Consider the following 20,357-nt stretch of genomic DNA (forward strand, 5'->3'; position numbering starts at 1 on the left):
TACTTGCACCACGGGGTTAATTTCTCTCTTCTGAAGGAATATGTGGAGCCAATGTCATAATAATATTGGATATTTTATTATCACCAATATATTCTTTCATTTTCAAATATAGATATATTTAAATAGTTTTGTAGCAAATTTGTTAGGTTTGAGTTTGAAAAAGTGTATTTAATCTCTAATCTCATCTCATTTTCTGAACCGCTTTATCCTCACTTGGGCCGTGGGGGGTGCTGAAGCCTATCCCAGCTGACTTTGGGCCAGAGGCGGGGGACACCCTGAATTGGTGGCCAGCCAATCACAGGGCACAAGGAAAACAAACAGGTGTCTTTTGTAAATTTAAATTTAACCATGAAAGTTTGTTTGATATTTGTGGCTAGATGAAAACAAAGGAAGTTAATGCTAACATTTTAGTCAGTTGCAGTCCATTTTTAAAGCTAAAATGTAGTTTTAGTTATCATTTTCATCTCATATTTAAAACTTTTGTTTTTATTTTATTTCATTTGTGTACATGTTACCAAATTTAGTGTTTAGTTATTTAGGATGCAGATGGTGATTTTATAGTTATTGTTTACACTAATTGCCATACATGCATGGCTCTTCATCTGACCCCTACCCCATTGTTATAGTGATGTAGAAATATAATGTACCAATTTCATTCGTTTTAGGACTTTTTTTCTCAAGTTTACTTCAATGTTTTAACATTTTGCGAGTCGGCCGAGTGGTTAGCACGTCTGCCTCGCAGTTCTGGGGTCAAGGGTTCGATCCCAGATCGGTCCTCACAGTGTGGAGTTTGCATTTTCTCCTTGGGATTGTGTGGGTTTTCTCCGGGTGCTCCAGTTTCCTCCTGCATCCAAAAAACATTCGGTGTAGGCTGTTAAACACACTAAATTGTAGTATGAGTAGTTAGCTGGGGTAGGCACCAGGACCCCCCGTGACCCTTGTGAAGATAAGGAGTCCAGAAAACGAATGAATACATACAGACGCTCCCCTACTTACGAACGAGTTAGGTTCCGAGCGACTGTTCATAAGTTGAATTTTTGTAAGTTGATTCAGTTCTATATTTTGTATTATAATTTATGTTTTAAGGCCTATATAAGTATATTGAAGGTTTATATAAGTGCATTTGTATGTTTAAGGCTTGTATAAGTAACACGCATTGGTTTGTACTGAAAAAAACATTTAATAAAATGGAGAGAATATGTACAGTACTGTATATATATAGAGAGAGATTTATGTATTAGAAACTGGCCGAAAGAAGCGATCTAACGACGGTTTTGCACAGTTTTCTTCTTTTTTTCATCATAAATGATGCGGTAGCACTGTATGGCATCATTCAATTGATTTGCAAACTTTGTGCAACGTTCAATATTTGGGTCCTGCTGCTCCATCTTTCTGTTTATAAATGGTACTGACAAGTTGTATGCCCGTGAAACGCTCACCACTCTCACGCGCATCAAGCTTCGTTATTATTGCCACTCGTTTCAAATGAAATGGCTTGCCTCTTCCTTGCAACTCCCTCAATAGAAGACTTGCGCTTTTTACCAACCATATTCAATAATGGATGCACGAGATATTTAATGATACAAATGAAAAAGGTTCTTTGCCCACTGGAGATACGTTCACGCACTTCCGCATTGCAACAGAAGGTAGATGCTGGGTGAGCTGAGCCCTCACAGCGCCAGGCGTCGGTATTAGCGGCGGAAAGAAGCACTACTCGGAAAAAAATACAAAATTGGACTTGCGAACATTTTTCGACTTAAACGCAATTTGCAGACATGTTCGTATGTACCGTTGTTCGTAAGTTGAATGTTCGTAAGTAGGGGAGCGTCTGTATTTTCCGAAAAGCAGTTTTGTGGTCACACAGACATTACGTCGCCAAAAGTTAATGCTGGTGAAAACCAAACAACTTCCGGTTCACGGTACATTTAAAATCTTTAGTACCAAAAGACAATTGTTGCGCTATAAAAAAAATCTCTTTTGAAAAATGGGTGTTTAACAAATGAAAGATTGAGTTTACACACAGAAGGTGAAGAAATGCAATCACTCGTCAATTAGAATCCGACAGCCGTTTCTGGCCATCATAAAAAAATTCATCTCCCTGCGTTGCACGGTTTGGACAAACGTAGCGAGAGAATCTTAACATACATACACACACACCCAACCATAAATCACACTATAAGGATTATAGATAAGCAATGAGGCCTCTGTCTTCATTTAACCATAGGAGGTGATTCTTTTTCTGATGGTTTTGTTTTAATTTTTCTTGTCAATGTAGATACTGTGTCCTTGATAATGATCATGAAATAATTGCAGCTCTCATTAGTATGGTTATGGTAGAAATAATTGTCCCAATTGATATTGTTTAACGGCTGTGTCAAATTTGGCATCTCCCTTTTTGGTCCTCCATTCTGCTCTGTTTTTTTGAACGCATGAGTATCTATTTTTAGGAAGCTTTCTTGAGAATAGGATGAGGCTATGGTCTGATAGACCTGTTAACATATTGAACTTCTTTTGGATACTCTCGCACTTATTGGAAAAGATCAGATCTATGCATGTTTCAGAAGAAGCAGTTAGTCTAGTTACTAGACTAAAAAGTCTGAAAAGTCCTACTAGACTCTAGTAGGAGTTTTCATTAGTTACATATACCATATTTTCACGACTATATTGCACACCGCATTTAAAGACGCAGTGTCAGTAACGAGTGCTAATTCTGTATTTGACACACAAGGCACACCGCACCAATACACGCAGCCAGGCATGGCAAAACATACACCAGCTTAAACATACACCAGCTTAAACATACGGACACGCGCTAAAAACACGTTTTTAAAAAGTTCGGTTGTACTTTATTTAGCCATTTTACAATGTACTCACATTTTTTGATCAATCGTCACCCACAAATCCATCCAAGTCCTAATTTTCTGTGTCCGAATTGAACAATTGTCCAAATGATTAGTCAAAAACGCCGGGTTCCGTCTCTTCGTTGTCGGAGTCACTCACATTGCCATGTGGCTACACAGAAATGATGCCGGCTTTGGCAAAAGCTCGAACAAAAGTGCAAGCAGACACGTTAGTCCAAGCGGCCACAATCCATTCGCAAATAGGAGCGTAACTAGCCTGGCGCTGCCTGCCGCCCTTCGTAAAGCTGTGTTCGTCAGCTATCATCCATTGTTCCCATGCCGCTCGCAACTTTGCTTTGAACGCCCGGTTGATGCTGATGTCCAGCGGTTGGAGTTCTTTGACTAAGCCTCCGGGAATGACGACAAGCTCAGAGTTCATCTTCGTGACTTGACAAATCAAAAGTGACGGCGAGCCATCCGGTCTCTTAACATACACCTCACCTAGCCAATCTATCATTTTCTCCTCGTCCATTCAGCCCTTTTGGTTTGCCTTCACAATGACGCCGGCTGGAAACTTTTCTTTTGGGAGCGTCTTTCGCTTAAAAATAACCATAGGTGGTTGTTTCTGTCCATGAGCATGGCAACCAAGAACGACAGTAAAAGCGTCTTCTTAAACACACCCCCTCCGCAAGCCTGACCCCACCCATGTCCACCTTTTCACTAGAAGAAGCGTGTCGGCCAGAAGTGCTCTGTCAGGCTTTGGAGCGAGCTCGGAGCATACACACGGGGCTCCGCATTATAATGCGCCCTGTCTATTTTGGAGAAAATTTAAGACTTAGGTGCGCCTTATAGTCGTGAAAATATGGTAGTTAAATTTAGTTAAGTTATTTCATTTTTCTCCTATTTGATTTGTCAAGGCAGTTAAATCTCCAAGCAAGATAACTTCATTTTTTTTGTTGAATTCCCTAAGTAGGACCCAAAGCTCAGTATAGACTTTATTGGAGGTCTATAAATGCCAAATCAAAGTTATTGACCTCTATGGGGAGAGTGAAATTTTTAAGGCTGTTGCATTCAAGTTTGTGGATGGTTGGTTAAGAAGTTCTTAATCCAGTAGCAGATGGAAGAGGATAGTCCAAGGTGGGAGAGTTTTTCAGCCAGAATGTATTATAGTGTTGAAGGCTGAGCTATATAGTCAATGAAAAGCATCCTCACGTAGTTTCCATGGTGCTCCAGGTGGCTCGGTGCGTAAAGCTCAGTGGACCTATTTGCTCTATAGGCAAACTGGTGAAAGTCAACTGAGGAAGGCATTGTATCCCTGATATGGCAGGCGACCAACTTTTTAAAGCACTTCATGATCACAGGCGTAAGTGCAACAGGCCTATAATCATTCAGGCTGTCAATGGTTGTATTTTTAGGGACAGGGATAATTGTGGCAGATTTCAGGCAGTATGGTATGATGGATTGTACATAGCCCCGACCATGCTCGGATGCCTATTACTAAGCGTGTTTACTTAGCAGGGGCAATATCAGATGTGGGGCCAGCATGCATGTAACTGAAATTTTCCTTTCTCATCTAACCCATTTTTCAAAAGAGATTTTTTTTTTTTAAAGCGCAACAATTGGTTCTAAACAAGCAGGTGGGACTGGCGAAGCCGGGCCCCCTGCTTGTTCATTGCTAAGTTCTTGTTATTTTCTTGAATCCCCTCCTGCGTCAGTTATTAACGCTTTGTTAGAGCACTCCACGAACTCATCCCTTGTCTGCTTCCCTGCATTTGCGTCCAACCACTTTCTCCGTCTCAAGACGCAACTCTATCGTAACATCTGGCTAATGAATTGCTAATAGAGTCTAATCTAAACTTGGCTTTTATTACCAGAGATTACAGGGAGCAAAGACAGTGTGCCCTTCACCAAGGTAACTGCAGTCATCGTCTTCAAATAAATGTACCATTGAGGAATAGCTGATGTTGAATCTGAAGGCTAATATGACTAAGTAGGTTTGATTTCATTGCCAGAGTGCACAGATACTAATGATTAAACAAACCATATTTGTGCTTGAGCTGGGGTTTCCCAGCAATGGAAATATGTGAGTCGATTATTGTACCATTAGTAAATTCATAAAAGACGTGAATATCTTTAGCCCAAAAGGTAAATATAATCTCAAGCCTTTAAGAAGGTCAGCTTGTAAACCACAATTGTATGTATCTTTGGCAATATTACCTTCTGTTAATATCTAACTGTTGCATTAAGAATGAAAGCAGCATACTGAAAATTTATTATACATCTATAAATTGTATAATATAACTCATGGGCATGGCTGGGTTTGGATGCACATGGAAGTGTTCTCCTGTATAGCTTCTACTTTATTCATGGTTAGTTCTTTCCTTTTTTTTCTTTTTGATAGATGTCCTGTAATAAAGGCGAATCCCAACAGTCAAACAAAGAGAATCAATTTCAAGTAAGTAACAGATTATGGTGCCGATCTACTGCGTGTTTTTATGACCATTGAAAACCTGTTCACCATTTACTGGCAGGTGTTGAAGGAATCATATATATATATATATATATATATTTTCCACGACAACGCACTCTTAAACGGAACAAACAAATTTAAATTAACTTGGATTAATATATACAGACACACTCAAACATACATTTAATGTAACTTTACACAAAATTGAATTCTAATTTTGTTTTAATCTGTTTTTTACCTCCGTCCTGGCCGGGTTAGTTGTTTGTTGCCACGCCTCCACCCTCGCGTTCGCTATCGATGGGCCGTTTGCTGTTGTACTATTCCCTTCAAAATATTCCGAAAATGATGCACACAAATGTCCTCAAAATACTATGAAGACCCAAATAATCGTATGCCTACGATTATTTTTTCAACTCAAATTTTCGCATGCCTACGATTCTTATTCGGGTGCCTACGATTATTAATTTTTGCCTCAATTAAGTCCGTGCAGCAGCAACATTGTTCTATGTCATTAACTTTCTACGTGTAAAGCACACGTGCTGTTTTTACTAACGTACTAGTACTAGTAAGAACGTGCAATTGCCACTGGTAGAGTTGCAATATACATAATTACAATGTCATACCTGTCAACCTGGGCCAATTCCTCCCCGTATTAATGATTGGAATTCCCCGTATTAAGCGATAGAAAACCGTACAAATGCAACGCGGCACATATTTACTCACATAGGGTGCACGTAAAAGTGTTATGGTCGCGCCGCGTTGTCGTGACGCGACCGTGAATGTATTCGGACCCAAGCGCTATGACTCATAGCTGCTTAAATAACGAAACAGGAAATGATTTAATCATTTCCTGTTTCGTGTGAAAGGGGAATGCGTGTGCGCATAGTATGTAATCGATCATCATGACTTTAATTTGTAGCTAATTGTGGAATTTAAACATTTTTGTTTCATGCTACTAGTAAACTGTTGATTAAAATAATAATGATTGTCCTTGTTATGATTTTATAATAAATATTCCATCATAGCTTTAATTCTATGCATCGAATCTGTTTAGACACTAATTATCTCATGCCTACTAATATTCATTATTTTTGGAATTTTCCACTGCCTACTATTATTCCGGTGCCTACTATTATTAATTCATTTGGAATTTTCCACTCCCTACTATTATTCCAGTGCCTACTATTATTCGGGTCTTCATAGTAGGATAACACACGACCACTTGCCAACGAGAAGTAGTCTTTAAAGAACGATCGTGGGACCTTCTTTCCTTAGAAAGAATAACAGGAAATGCAATAGCTGAGCTTCCCACGTATTGATTGTGGGTAATGAAGTTTTATTCTGAGAACGAGTGCCATTGCTTGTCGGCGTTGTGTGCACGAGTATACTTCATTACCCAGAAAGCCCTCTTTTTCCCGCGCATGCACGTTGTGCATTTCCTGGTCTGAATAACTCATTCGGTGCTCGTAGATATTGTTATACATGAAAGAGATGCAAAAAAGACAGTGCCATGGCCACCTGGCTTGGTCGTATCACGAAATTTTGACCGCATCACGGGCGAATTATTCGATCGAAATTTTCGTCGTAAAACGAGAATATTGTATGATGAGCGGTCGTATGACGAGGTACCACTGTATGTATATTTCTAAACTCTCAGTTCATTTTTCTAAAGGGTGGTCCTCTTTTATCGGATAGAAATACGTTTTAGTTTGAAAACACTTGCCCCTCTTTATAAACAGTTCATATGTTCAAGTAAACACATTGCCCTCTGAATTCTGAGCTACCATGTTCTATGTGGTGTTAGTCATAGAGATGAGCACATCTTATATAATCTTGTAATAACTTTTACACTCCTTCAATTTCAAATAATGGTGCAGTATGACTAAACTGTAGAGAATATGCAGCAGAGGACTATATTACACTCCAGTTCAAAGCGACTGCAATGAGTATAGTTGGTACATGTCAGGAAATTATTTGTAACACTTGAAAATTCCTTTTAAACCACTATGCAGTTGATGGCTCATTAGGAGTTAATTTTTGAAAGAAGCTACATGAATGAGCTCACTCAATATTGCATCTGGAGTCACCCACAGGCTTCACAATGACCTCATAGTCACACCGCCGTGATCCCTCCCATTGTGACTGTGATCCTTACCCCTCTTCAACATGTGATTGAAATGAATTCATCAGATTGTTGTAGACACACACCATTATCTATTTTATTTACCCTTGGCAGTCGGTAACACAACTGCTGTAATTTAGTGGAATTCAGAGTTGGAATCTCATACCCATGGAGCAAAGTCCTTAAAGACTGAAACACAGCTACCGTTTTAGAGATAACCTAACTTTGATCGTCTGCAGTGTCTGGCCTAGGTTAATCCTATTTGTCTTGGAAAGGATGATACTGCATTGATAATCCCCTAGACATGTCTGTTTCTACTGTGTTTATTTATGTGTTCAAAAGACATAGGCGTATGTAGACCCCAGCCATTGTTATACAACACAATATTTGTCTTTCAAATCTTATCAGTGATTTTTTTGACCCACATTTAAGGATGTTGACATTTCAGTTCTCATGTTCTAATTCGGAGCATGTTCGCGTGGCAGATAAAATGTACGGGTAGATATAATTTTTTATTTGACTGCCTTATTGACACATGACTGATAACTATTGTGGTTGCTGTAGCAGATGTCTGTAGCACACAGTGTACTTGCTGAACTACTTTAGATTAGAATAGATTCCATTAAACTTTATTCATCCCCTAGTTGGGGAAAACCTAAAACTGCATATGTACAGAAAAAATAACAGGTATGCTTAGTGTAAAATAAATTTTAGAACAGATGTAATCTTTGCAAATGTTTACTTTAAATTAACAGTTGGGTGGTGTGATTATATAAATGGTAATACACACTGTGGGATTTAAATCCAGGTGTGATTACACCTGCATAAGGTTATGTATTCATACACAAGAATGTGAGTTTACTTTGCAGTAGCCATGATTAGTCCCCTCTTATTTGTTAGGTGCTTTACTGTCGATTATTCTTTATGTATGCATCTCCATCATCCAAATATTTTTGGGTTAATTCAATAAACCCAACTCTTGCTGTGGAGCAGATTACATTGGATTTAGTTAAGTTTTACTTTTATTAGTTTAGTCTTTTGAGGCTCAGTTATTTATTTTACACAGTTCTTTGAAGGGAATTTGGGATTGCACCTATCAAATGCAATTTATCGCTTTTAATGTCTCAGTATAACGAAGAATGGCTCTTTATAGAATGAATAGTTAATCATTGTCCACTTTTAAATTTATTTTTTGCTATTCACGTTTATATACATATGTATGTCGTTTGAGTCAGTGTAACCTGCATTTTTCCATTACTGAAAACATACAAAATATATTGAAAACAGAACACCATTGTTTAATCTGTTCGTCTATTTGAGGCATATTTCTTTTGAATGTAATTTAACATAGTACTAAGAGAATATTGGTCCATTTATATATATACTATTACAGCGTCAAGTTGGTTATTTAACTATCTGAATCCATATATATCAATTGGTAGACACAATTCATTGATCAATTGATCAAAACGCAATGTAATGGTAAACTTTGTGAAATGTCTAAACCAGGGGTCTCCAACTAGGGCAGTGTTTCCCAACCTTTTTTATTTAGCTGCGGCACTCTTTTTGCATTGAAAATATCTCAAGGCACAGCACGAGCTAAAAATCTTCCAATTTAAATCTGTCCCCTAAAATTAATTATGTAAAGTCGTTCTTATCAAAGTTTTATCTACAGGAGTCAAATAAATCCCCCAAATTATGCCAAAATCATTTTTTTCACAGCAATCTAATGCCACCAAAGTTGATGTCTGCGGATCTGAACAACTTCCGGTTAAAGTGACTTAAAAATAAGTAATTTAATGTTTTAAATCTCATAATTGTATGACTTTTACTCCCAATTTTACTGAAATCTCCTTAATATTACGTGAAAAGCAATGTTGTGCTCTCTCTCTCACACACACGTCGCTAAATGTCGATGCCCCTGAAACCAAAAAACTTCTGGTTCACGCAACGTAAAAACAAGAAAATGACTTGAATCTCGTAACATTACAACTTTTCTACTCTCAATATTACCTCAATCTAACGTTACACAAAGAGCTGACAAACAGCTGACAAAAGTTGAAGCCCATGAAGCCAAACAACTTCCGGTTCACATTACTGAACATAAACAAAAATACTGTAATCCATTGTATTACAAGTTGAATCTTTTAATAGTACAATCTATCATTTAATGTTGTTTAGAACCAAAAGACAATTGTTGCCCTATTAAAAAAAATCTCTTTTGAAGAATGGGTGTTTAACACATAAAAGATTGAGTTGACACACTTAGAGAAGGTGAAGAAATGCAATCACTCGTCTATTAGGCTCCAACAGCTGTTTCTGGCCACCATAAAAAAATTCAACTCTCTACGTTGCACGGTTTGGCAAACGTAGTGAGAGAATGTTAACATACACACACACACGCATCCATAAATCACACTTTATAAGGATTATAGATGACTGCTGAGGTCGAAGCCTCGCCACCACTTTGGAAAGCAGAGGATTTGGCTGCCATCTTGGTGCGCTTCAATTGTTTACGCCTTTCCCAACTCGATACGAAAAGAGAACTCCTCTGTTTTGGCATAATTGGCGAAAAGTGGGCGGCCCGCTGGCGCGAGTGGTTAGCACGTTGGCCTCATAGCTCATAGTATTAAGATTTTTCTCTCAGAACATTACAATGTATGACTTCTAATTTCCCACAGCACACCTAACCGTCTCTAATGGCACAATAGTGTGCCGTGGCACAGTGCTTGGGAAACACTGCTGTATGGCCACTATCTAGTCCGTTTTTATGTCTCCCTCCACCAACACACCTGAGTAATTTGTATTATTTTATTTTAAATTAGGCAAATGTAGATTTTTTTTAAGTGGAATGTAAGTAATCGTTTTATGTATTTTATCGTTTAAATATGTAATATATTAAATTGATTGAAAGTCCTTGAAAGTAATTGTTTCCTTTTCTGAATTTGGTGGTTACCCTTTATTTCAATGATTCTTATGACTGTGTCACAAGCCTGTCATAGTCCTACCAAGGAGAATCCATATACCATATTGGCCCGAATATAAGATGACTCCCTTTTTCAAGACTCAAGGTTTGAATGCCAAATTCAATATACACAAAATAATGACAGTACAGATGAAACAAATGATGATTACAATATATTTGAGAAAAAAGCATGTTATTTTGCCTCATTCAAATATGCAAGAACTGTCTACCACAGGGGTGGCCAACTCCGGTCCTCAAGAGCCGCTATCCGGTGTGTTTTCCATATCTCCCTCTTCTAGCACACCTGAATCAAATGACCAACTCATCAGCAAGCCGTCCAGAAGCTTGATACCGATCCTGATTATTTGATTCAGGTGTGTTGGTGGAGGGAGACATGGAAAACAGACCGGATGGCGGCTCTCGAGGACCGGAGTTGGCCACCCCTGGTCTACCACATCTTTATCTAAACATTTAAATATGTAAACTAAAGTGCAATCACATTTGTAAATGAGTGGTTTCTGGTTTTTAAAATGTAAATAACCAATATACTGTGATAAAACAACAAAATTGGAATAACTGCATCAACTCGAGTTCTGCACCCCGGAAAACGAATGTAGGTATTTTTTTTAATCTTCTACTTGCACTACACTAAAACATGTTAGGCTGCTAACCACTTTAGTCACTTTTTGTACCTCACTACCGTATTTACTCGCAAATAAGCCGTATCGTTGAACAAAATTGATGACCGAGTCGAGGGTACAGCTTATATGCGCATAAAAAGACTAAGTGCATGAAACTGCAAAGTTACAACGGCATAACAACATAACGTCATGGCGCCATGATGCAAGACAATGCAAATTAGAGAAAAGATAAACAGATAAAACACTAAACAAAATTTATTTTGACGTCTATGATTGAGAAAAACATACTTGTGGCTGTCACTGCTCGCTCACGGCGTTGCCATCTTACCTAGGGCGCTGCCGTCTTACCTAGTCAAACGTGCTCCGACTGGCCAGACTCGAGTAGCCTTGATTTTGAAATGAAACAAAATTCCACTTGATTTTTTTTTTTCATTTTATTTCATGTCCGAAAGTGACAACTACCGTAATTACTCGAATTAAACGCGCACTTGAAAATAACACGCAGGTAATTTTGGGCCAAAAACATCTGGAAAAACGCAGTAATCGAATATAGTGCGCACCTAAAATTTCCCGCTGACGAAAATCAGAAATCTTACCTTTTTTTTCTTCGTTTCACGATTGTTTTGTTCAAACAAATTTATTCATTAGAATCCTTCAAATGAAGAGTCCGCATCAGAATCTTTAAATAGTCTCTGCAGATATTCCTCTCATCCGTCTCCTCATACATCTCTTCGTATAGAATTCTATCAACGTCCACGCTTCCTTCATCCACTTCCTCTTCCTCCCACAACACATCATCCGATTGGCTTTACGAGATGACGTAAAATCCGTGCGTCAAAGTGAGTTTGACAATGCTTTTTTCGATCGAAAATTTGTAATTTATTTTAGTTATTGATTATAACACTGAACTGAGAGAGGGTGAACTGAGACGAGTACGAGGCTAGAGGGGGGCAGTGGTGGTCTCGGCTTTCCGATTTTCGATCGCCTTTACGAGATGACGTAAAATCCGTGCGTCGGCTTTACGAGATGACGTAAAATCCGTGCGTCGGCTTTACGAGATGACGTAAAATCCGTGCGTCGGCTTTACGAGATGACGTAAAATCCGTGCGTCGGCTTTACGAGATGACGTAAAATCCGTGCGTCGGCTTTACGAGATGACGTAAAATCCGTGCGTCAAAGTGAGTTTGACAATGCTTTTTTCGATCGAAAATTTGTAATTTATTTTAGTTATTGATTATAACACGCACCCCCATCTATTGGAATTAATTATATAGCAAAAATCTGCGTGTTATATTCGAGTAATTACGGTATTGATGTAATATCAACTATCAAAAGAATTGAGATATTTTGACATTAGAAGCAATATGGCCGCCACAACATCATAAACTTCTGGTAAGAAAATTGTAATTTCTGTCATTAGGTTCTCATCCAGACAGACTTATTTCTTTTTTCAAATTGAATAATTATTTTGCATTTACAAAGACCGGGATATTAACTTGTGATATTGACCCTAATAATGTGATTTTGATTCATACACTATCTCAGAAATACCACGTGTGATTTTTCTTGAGATTTTCCCTTCAAAGTAACACATTTGTACTCCCTATTTAAACCATGAATGTGGAGGTGAAAATTGTGAATCAGGGGGCGGCTTATACGCAAGAAATTTTAAAATTCAACAATTTAAAGGCAATTTTAAGGGCTTATGTGAGTAAATACGGTACTTATGTGACCACTTATTCATGTTGACTAGTAATCTAATTTGAGTACTTATTCATTAATTACTTATTTATTGATTATTTATGTGTGCACTTGATGATGAAGGTTTAAATCGAAATATACTTGCATAATAACAATAAAGGCATTGAATTCAGTTAACCATCAAAGTGTTCAACATTTAAAAGTCTATCGTGTTGTGAATTTGTACAATGTCTAGACCCCGATTTTAAGACGAACATCAGTTTTTCAGTCTTATTTCAACGCATAAATCATTGACTCACATTCGGGCCAAGATGTTAATGGATGTCATTACGTGTCATTCGATAAAATGATATTGATTCTAATGTATAGGGTTTTGGGTTCAGCTCAGTCGGATTTAGGAAGCTTTATCTGTCAAAAGAATTAATTTATGTTCATGACTGACAAACATTAATTAAAATATTTAATGTGTTACAACTTTGACACTAGAGAATAGTCACTTTTTAATTAAGGGCATATTTCTTTTGAATGCAAGGCAGCTTTTCTCATAGCTACCTTTACTGTCTGTTCTCATTTTGTTTTACATTTAAGATGAATTCCTGAAAGCAAATTGCTGGAGCAACATTTCCATCTCATTTGGAATTATTTCGTATTACAAGTGCACTATACATAAACTAATAATAAGGCTCTATCAGTCATTGTCCTATTGCTGCAATGTGATGCATTGTAGAATGATTTGTCATCTCACATTGACGGTCTCACAAAGCAGAGCTGTCTCCTGCATCTTCCAACTGGAGAGTATAATGGATTCCCTGGCAGGTGGCCAAAGATCCCAGTAGTCATCCTAAAGTTATTTTTTTGCAGCCAGTTATCCCAAGGTTATTCGCTTAAGTGTGAAAGTGGCTGCATTTTAATTTTTTACATGGCGTTCTACTATAGAAATGTTTTTGTGGTTGACAGTGACATAATTTTATTCTAGAGGATTTGGTCAGTTTTACAACTCCAGCCTGAAAAAACTTTTGAATGAAGTTGATGATGTTTTAGTCAGGTGAGAAAGAAACTATGGAATGAGACTCAACATATCCAAAATGCTGTTTTTGAAGATTAATTTCTACTCTCTGGAGTTCATTGAGTTCGTCTGGGTGTCCAAGATTTGTGCCACGCACATTAAGAACATCCAGGCTGTTCAAAGAGTGGTTGATGGAGTTGGTGGGATGAAACGTAAACCTAATCTCTCTACTGCAATTCTCTCATGACTGTCTCCAGTGTCCGGTTCTGTCGGAAAGGCCTTTTAATGGCAACATAGCTGAAATCAGTAGTTGTGGTGATGGACTCAAAAGAGTGACAAACACAAGTTCATTACAACACTGTTTGTAAATCCCAATTGTCATTTATTTGCAAGCAGTGGAAATACAGCTCATGATATGAATTTTGCACTATTGCCAACCCTGTTCATTCACTAACAACCCCGCTGGCACCTTTGTCATGCAAACCAGAAATGTTGAAACCAAGTCAAATTAGTGGGTTGTATATTTTTGAAACATCTTTTTTCCTTCTGACTACCAGTTGTTCAAATTTGTCCTCTGTAGAGGACATTTGTAAACATAAATATCTCCCACCCAGTGCATCCAATCACATTAACTTTTGTGTTCTATATAGGACATTCAGAGCTTTCCAATGATACAAAATTTCTTTTGCAGTATTCCAATTACACTTCACATAGATTGAGGAATTTCAAAATACAGTACCTTGAGATACGAGCTTAATGGGTTCCGATACTGAGCTCATATGTGGAATTACTCGTATCTCAAATCAACGTTTCCCATAGAAATGAACTAAAAACAATTTATCTCGTTCCAACCCTCTGAAAAAAAACACCAAAAACAGGATATTGGAATGGAAAAACATTTGTATTTGTTCTAATTCACCGTCTATTATCAGAGTAACAAATAAGTAGTGGTTATGATGTTTAATGGTACTAAAATTAGACGGATTTCGCAGAGGAGAGAGAGAGTGACATAGAGAGGGCAAGAGCGAGAAAGACTTGCAGGGCAACGCGCTCGTAACATAACATAAACAAATTTAAATCAACTTGGATTACGATACAGACACACTCATAAATTTCATCTAACCTTACATTAAACTTAATTCTAATTTTGTTTTACATTTTTATACCATTTGTACTGCCTCCACCCTGACTTTCAGCTGTAGTTTTTCAAAGGAACCTATCGACGGTTGTTTTCTTTTGTCTTCCCTTCAAAATATTCAGAAAATGATGCACACAAATGTCCCCACAATAGAATATTGCACGACCACTTGCCAACGGGAAGTAGTTTAGTCCTCTCGTATTGGCAAGCAAGCACCATTCTGCACTGATTAACGGGGAAAAAAACACTGAAAAAATGCAATGCTCTGCCCAGTGCTCGTAGAGACATTTACACGAGGGAGTTGCGACGAGATGATGTTCTCATAAGCCTAGGCTGTATGCTCGTATATCAAAATTTGTCTCGTATCTCAAGGTAAATATTTGTTCGAAATTCTACTTGTATCTCAAATTGCTCGTATGTCGGGGCACTCGTATGTACAGGTATTACTGTAAATGTGATTGGACAACATTTTTTCTATTACATTTTGCACGGCAACACGCTCGTAACAAAACAGACAAATTTAAATGAACTTGGATTACGATGCAGACACACTCAAATAAATTTAATCTAATCTTGCACTAAACTTAATTCTATTTTTTTTTAAAATGTTTATACCTTTCTTCTCCCGGGTAGGCTCTATTTGCCCCGCCTCCACCCTGACTTTCAGATGCAACATCGAGGGTTGTTTGCTTTTGTATTCCCTTCAAAATATTCCCGAAATGATGCACACAAATGTCCTCACAATAGGATAACGCACGACCACTTGCCCACGAGAAGTAGTATACACTCCGCTCGTATTATCGAGCAAGCTCCTCCGCCATTCTGCACTGACTAACGGGAAAAAAAACACTGAAAAAGACATAATGCTCGTAGAGACATTACACAAAGGAGTTGCGACCAGAAAGACAGTGCCTATGATGTTCTTATGAGCAGCGTCTTGCGCCCGCTGTATGCCCGTATATCAAAATTTGTCTGGTATCTCAAATTGCTCGTATGTCGGGGCACTCGTATGTCGAGGTATTACTGTATATATATTTGTGAAAGTCATTTGAATAATTGCCATCATAATTTATACTTCAGTTTTCTTGCTTGGTTTTGGCCCAAAATTTATATTTTTGTATTCTTTGGATATGGTGCATTTAAGATATCTAAATTACCTAGCTGAGAAGTGTCTTCAATGAATAAAAATCACAAAATTGGCATAAGTACTACTTGGGTTTGGATACATTTTTGAACAATGAATTCTTGTGACTTTTCAATTAGTTGTTTTGGCATAAATTTTCTGACAGTTAAGTCCTTCTTTTGTTTGTCTACTTTTCTCAATATTCTGTTCTTTTTGTTTTGTTTTGTCTGTTTTAGGGAGCTGAGGCCATGGTGCTGGAGAGTGTGATGTTTGCAATCCTGGCAGAGAGGGAATTAGGACCGAAACTCTATGGTATTTTTCCACAAGGACGACTGGAGCAGTATGTTCCTGTAGGTTACCTTTTATTGCTAACACGAATATGTTGAAAGAAAAGAACCATATCTTTTGGTACTGCTATCTTAGTTTGCATAGAAGATAAATTCCATGTTTCTAGAATAGGTGAAATAACACAAAAATCTTGCAGTTTAAAATCATTGATTGACCACATAGACAATCTTTTGATACTTGCATGTTCTGCCATTCGAAATGATAAGACAATCTCAAATATCGTAGATCATTTTGAATATTACCATATTTTTTGGTCTGTTTATGATTTTCATGAACAGTGAAACAGTCCATGTTACAGATAATATAAATTCTTGCCTTCAAGTACATGTATGTATTGACAGAGCCGAAAGCTGGAAACCTTTGAACTGAGTGACCCAAGCATTTCAGCAGAGGTTGCAGAGAAAATGGCGGAGTTTCATGGAATGAGAATGCCTTTCAACAAGGAGCCAAAATGGTTGTTTGGAACCATGGACAAGTAAGTCAATATGTTTACTTTTATTATTCCTGGCCTATATTGAGGTTTCAATCTCTGCCTTTGGGCCTATGCTTTAACACTTTCTGTAGAATATTTACATGTATGATGTTGTTGTAACATTTGTATCTTCTTGGATAACATTATACTTAAATACTGTATGAATATGCAGGAACAATGTTCACGATTGATGAATACCAAAAGCATGTTATCTTTTTATTTACTTTTTTCAGATAGGGGTTTTTTTCTATGTGTTTTGAAGGAACAAGTCAGGTAAACAACACTTTTTTTTCTGGAAAAATTAATGTATATATTGATATAAAAATATGGACACAAAGAACCTCTTTGGATTAAAGGTGTTTTATTTATAGTTAAATGTGGCACTCTTAAATAGATGGCTCAAGAAATTGGAATAAAGCAGACAATAACAGAATACTTGAGACTTAGGGCCCTATTTTCTTAAACTGCAAATGTGGAGTTTGACAAAATACGCCAGAAGCTTCTATTGGTCAGTGGAGACCATGTCGTACGCATTATAGTAGTATGTAGAGTGCTCGGAATGGAAGGCAGTCTCCATGTGCCGGTTTCACCACAGCGATCTCGATGGTCAAAATGTACATATACACAGTAGGTTGCTTGTTCTTTCTCACGAAACCCACATCACACTGCAAATCAGTTCTTTCCGTCATGTTGAGGATAAGCTGTGACAAAAATGCGGTGCTTACCCTAACACTTAAAGGGAATGAATGTAAAGACCTGCTTATTGTTAAAAGTTGCTGGTGTTCACAACTTAAAGCGATGCAACTTTCTCTCTTTCCAGAATGCATTCTTGTGCATTTCCATGAAATTACCACAATCTTAAGGAGAATAGAAAAGTAATGAATGAATAAATAACCCACTCCTTCCCCTGGCCGGTCTGAATTTAAATTCCAGAAGAAATAGTTACTAGTCTACTCTGTTGTTATGATTTTGTGCTGTTGCACAAACGTGACAGCTATACCATATTGTACAGGGATGCTCAATACGTAGATCGTGATCTACCTGTAGATCGCCAAGGTACTACTGGTAGATCGCAAGACAATAAGATTTGTCAGTCTGTTGATTCCCTTAGCAAAGCTATTATGAGTTTGGCATACTCTCTGCAGTAAACTAGTGGATGAATGGGCAGTGGATTTTCACCCCCGTTACCTCTCATTCCCATATATGTTGATAAATCTATTTTGAGCTATATCAACATACATAACTGCTGAGCTTTGTCAGAAGCCTAGAAAAAAAGGTAGATCGTGGGAGGTTGACTCCCTGAAAAGTAGATTTTGGATCAAAAAGTTTGAACACCACTGGTGCACATCATACCAATACTGGAATAAGGCATGTAGTATAATATGAATATACTAAGCCTAACTCGCGGTCTGGGCTTCTGCGATACGAGAAGTAGATTGCGGGAGGTAGGCTCCTTGAAAAGTAGATGTTGGAGCAAAAAAGTGTGAGCGCCCCTGATATTGTAGATGTCTGTTGTATTGTATCATTATTACAAAGCTAACTTATATATTTTGCAACACACCATGTCTGGTATTTCTGGGACATGATCTGATCCTGGTATATTACTGATACTTGAAAATTTGGCTGGTCAAAAAAGTTCACTAACCTCAAATTTTCCATTCTGCCTGTTATTGATTTGTAAATCTGTTTGTTTAATGAGTCGGCACAGATTCCATTCTTCTTTTCACTTCAAAGCCACCCTTTCTAACCTCTTTTAACAGATAACTAAATCTGATAACTTCACCGCTATCACTATGTACCTCTGCTTGAGCTTACCCACAGTATCTGTTTACAAGGATTTTGAGGCATAATTACGGTCAGTGTCTAGTGACGAAGTCCGCTCTCCTGTTCTAGTTTTTTTCATGGAAAGTTCCCAAATACCTTCCATTAGGTAAATATTATGTCATGGTATCCATCTATATTTCATTTTAAATGTGCAAATCATGTTTTTACAACCACTAAAGATGAATAGTGGATAATTCATTTCTGTTATTTTTGCCATTGAATTTGATTTTAATGTATTCATGCATTAGGTTGTGCATTAGACAAATTAATCGAAACACTTTATTTAGAGGTCACAAAAGCTCCAAAAATATTGGTCTCTGAGCATAATGTACACTTAAATGATGCTAATATGCAAGTAATAAGAGTTGAATGCCTCTTTCAAATAGTGATTGCGGCATCGATGACATGTACATGGAATAACATTTCTGTGTATGCCTGTGTTTCTCATCAGGTATTTAAGCCAAGTCATGAGGCTCAACTGCACTCGAGAGTCTCACTTGTGGCGTTTTAACCGCTTGCTCAACTACAACCTTCTGCAAGAAATGGATTGGCTCAAGTATGTTGTGCTTAGCCTGGTGTTACATAATCAACAATGTAGACATATGAAGGTTTTTTTTTTATATTTGGCAAACAGAGAATAAGCAATGTTTGTAAATATGGTCTGTAATACAGTAATACAGGGGGAAAACCTACATAAGTACCTATCTGGTATTTAACATGCTTTATATTTTAGTATACCGTAATCAAGTTAATAAAATGTGGCTAATGAATGATAAGATGGACTTTTGAAGTGCTCTGCTGACTTTCCTTTGTTATGCTCAGGTCTCTGCTAGAATCCACCCATTCTCCAGTTGTGTTTTGCCACAATGATTGTCAGGAAGGTAAGTGCAAGCAAATATATGTATAGTGTTTGTGCAAATTAAATAATGAAACATTTAAACCTGGATAAATGAGATGTTTGCATTTATTGCTTTAGGAAACATCTTGCTTCTAAGAGACCATCAGTCAGAAAAACAGAAGCTGATGCTCATTGACTTCGAGTACAGCAGCTACAACTATAGGTATGCTTGTACACTTCTCACTAGTTGTAAAGACAAGTGATCCAAAAGTATAATGCTGAATGACATGGTGGGCTCAATTTAATTGTGGGTGCTGATTCAAAATGACAAAGAAAAACAACTGGTTGTCCTTGTTTTTTTTAATTAAAATGTTGATTTGGTCCTCTCGCGCTCTTAAGTATTGTTGAATCATACGAACTATCATCACTCAATCACACCTTAAAAAAGCAACACTGCATTTGTCATTGACATGTAATTATAAAAATCTTTGTGTCTGTCTTGTTGACATTTCAGACTGTTATTAAACATATAAAGAAAAAAGAACTATAATGTGTGGCTTGGTTTTCACCAAGAATCTAATGATTTTCCAAAATGCGTTTTGTGCTCCTATCAATATGCTTTAAAAAAAAAAAAAAAAAAATGCCCAACTGCATTTGCCTCATTTAAAGGAAAGTCAACATATCGCCTAATGCTGTTTGAAAACGGTAACCTGAAAATCCCCAAATTGATCAGGGTGATAATCCTTTTCATAGAGTGCTGATCAAAAAGTCTCTGTCCAGCATTCTTTTAAGTTCATGCCCATAAAAGTAAACTTGGCTGCTAAAAAAATTGCGTGGCGACATACAAATATATGCATAACTTCAACTAG

At 37.5% G+C, this 20,357-nt stretch overlaps 1 protein-coding gene across 3 annotated transcripts in view; it reads left to right on the plus strand.

The window, feature by feature from the left end:
- Positions 1-20,357, plus strand: part of chka (choline kinase alpha) — a 41,037-nt gene that overhangs the window by 6,391 nt on the left and 14,289 nt on the right. For 2 of the 3 annotated variants that reach the window (XM_077595964.1, XM_077595965.1), the window contains exons 3-8: positions 5,242-5,295; positions 16,243-16,356; positions 16,696-16,829; positions 19,102-19,206; positions 19,473-19,531; positions 19,627-19,711. In XM_077595964.1, the coding sequence (XP_077452090.1) occupies positions 5,242-5,295; positions 16,243-16,356; positions 16,696-16,829; positions 19,102-19,206; positions 19,473-19,531; positions 19,627-19,711 (551 nt within the window). The remainder of the gene's footprint in view (positions 1-5,241; positions 5,296-16,242; positions 16,357-16,695; positions 16,830-19,101; positions 19,207-19,472; positions 19,532-19,626; positions 19,712-20,357) is intronic. The other variant, XM_077595966.1, reaches the window with a different exon arrangement.

This window comes from Stigmatopora argus, chromosome 3 (assembly GCF_051989625.1).
Source record: "Stigmatopora argus isolate UIUO_Sarg chromosome 3, RoL_Sarg_1.0, whole genome shotgun sequence".
Classification (NCBI taxonomy): Eukaryota; Metazoa; Chordata; class Actinopteri; order Syngnathiformes; family Syngnathidae; genus Stigmatopora; species Stigmatopora argus.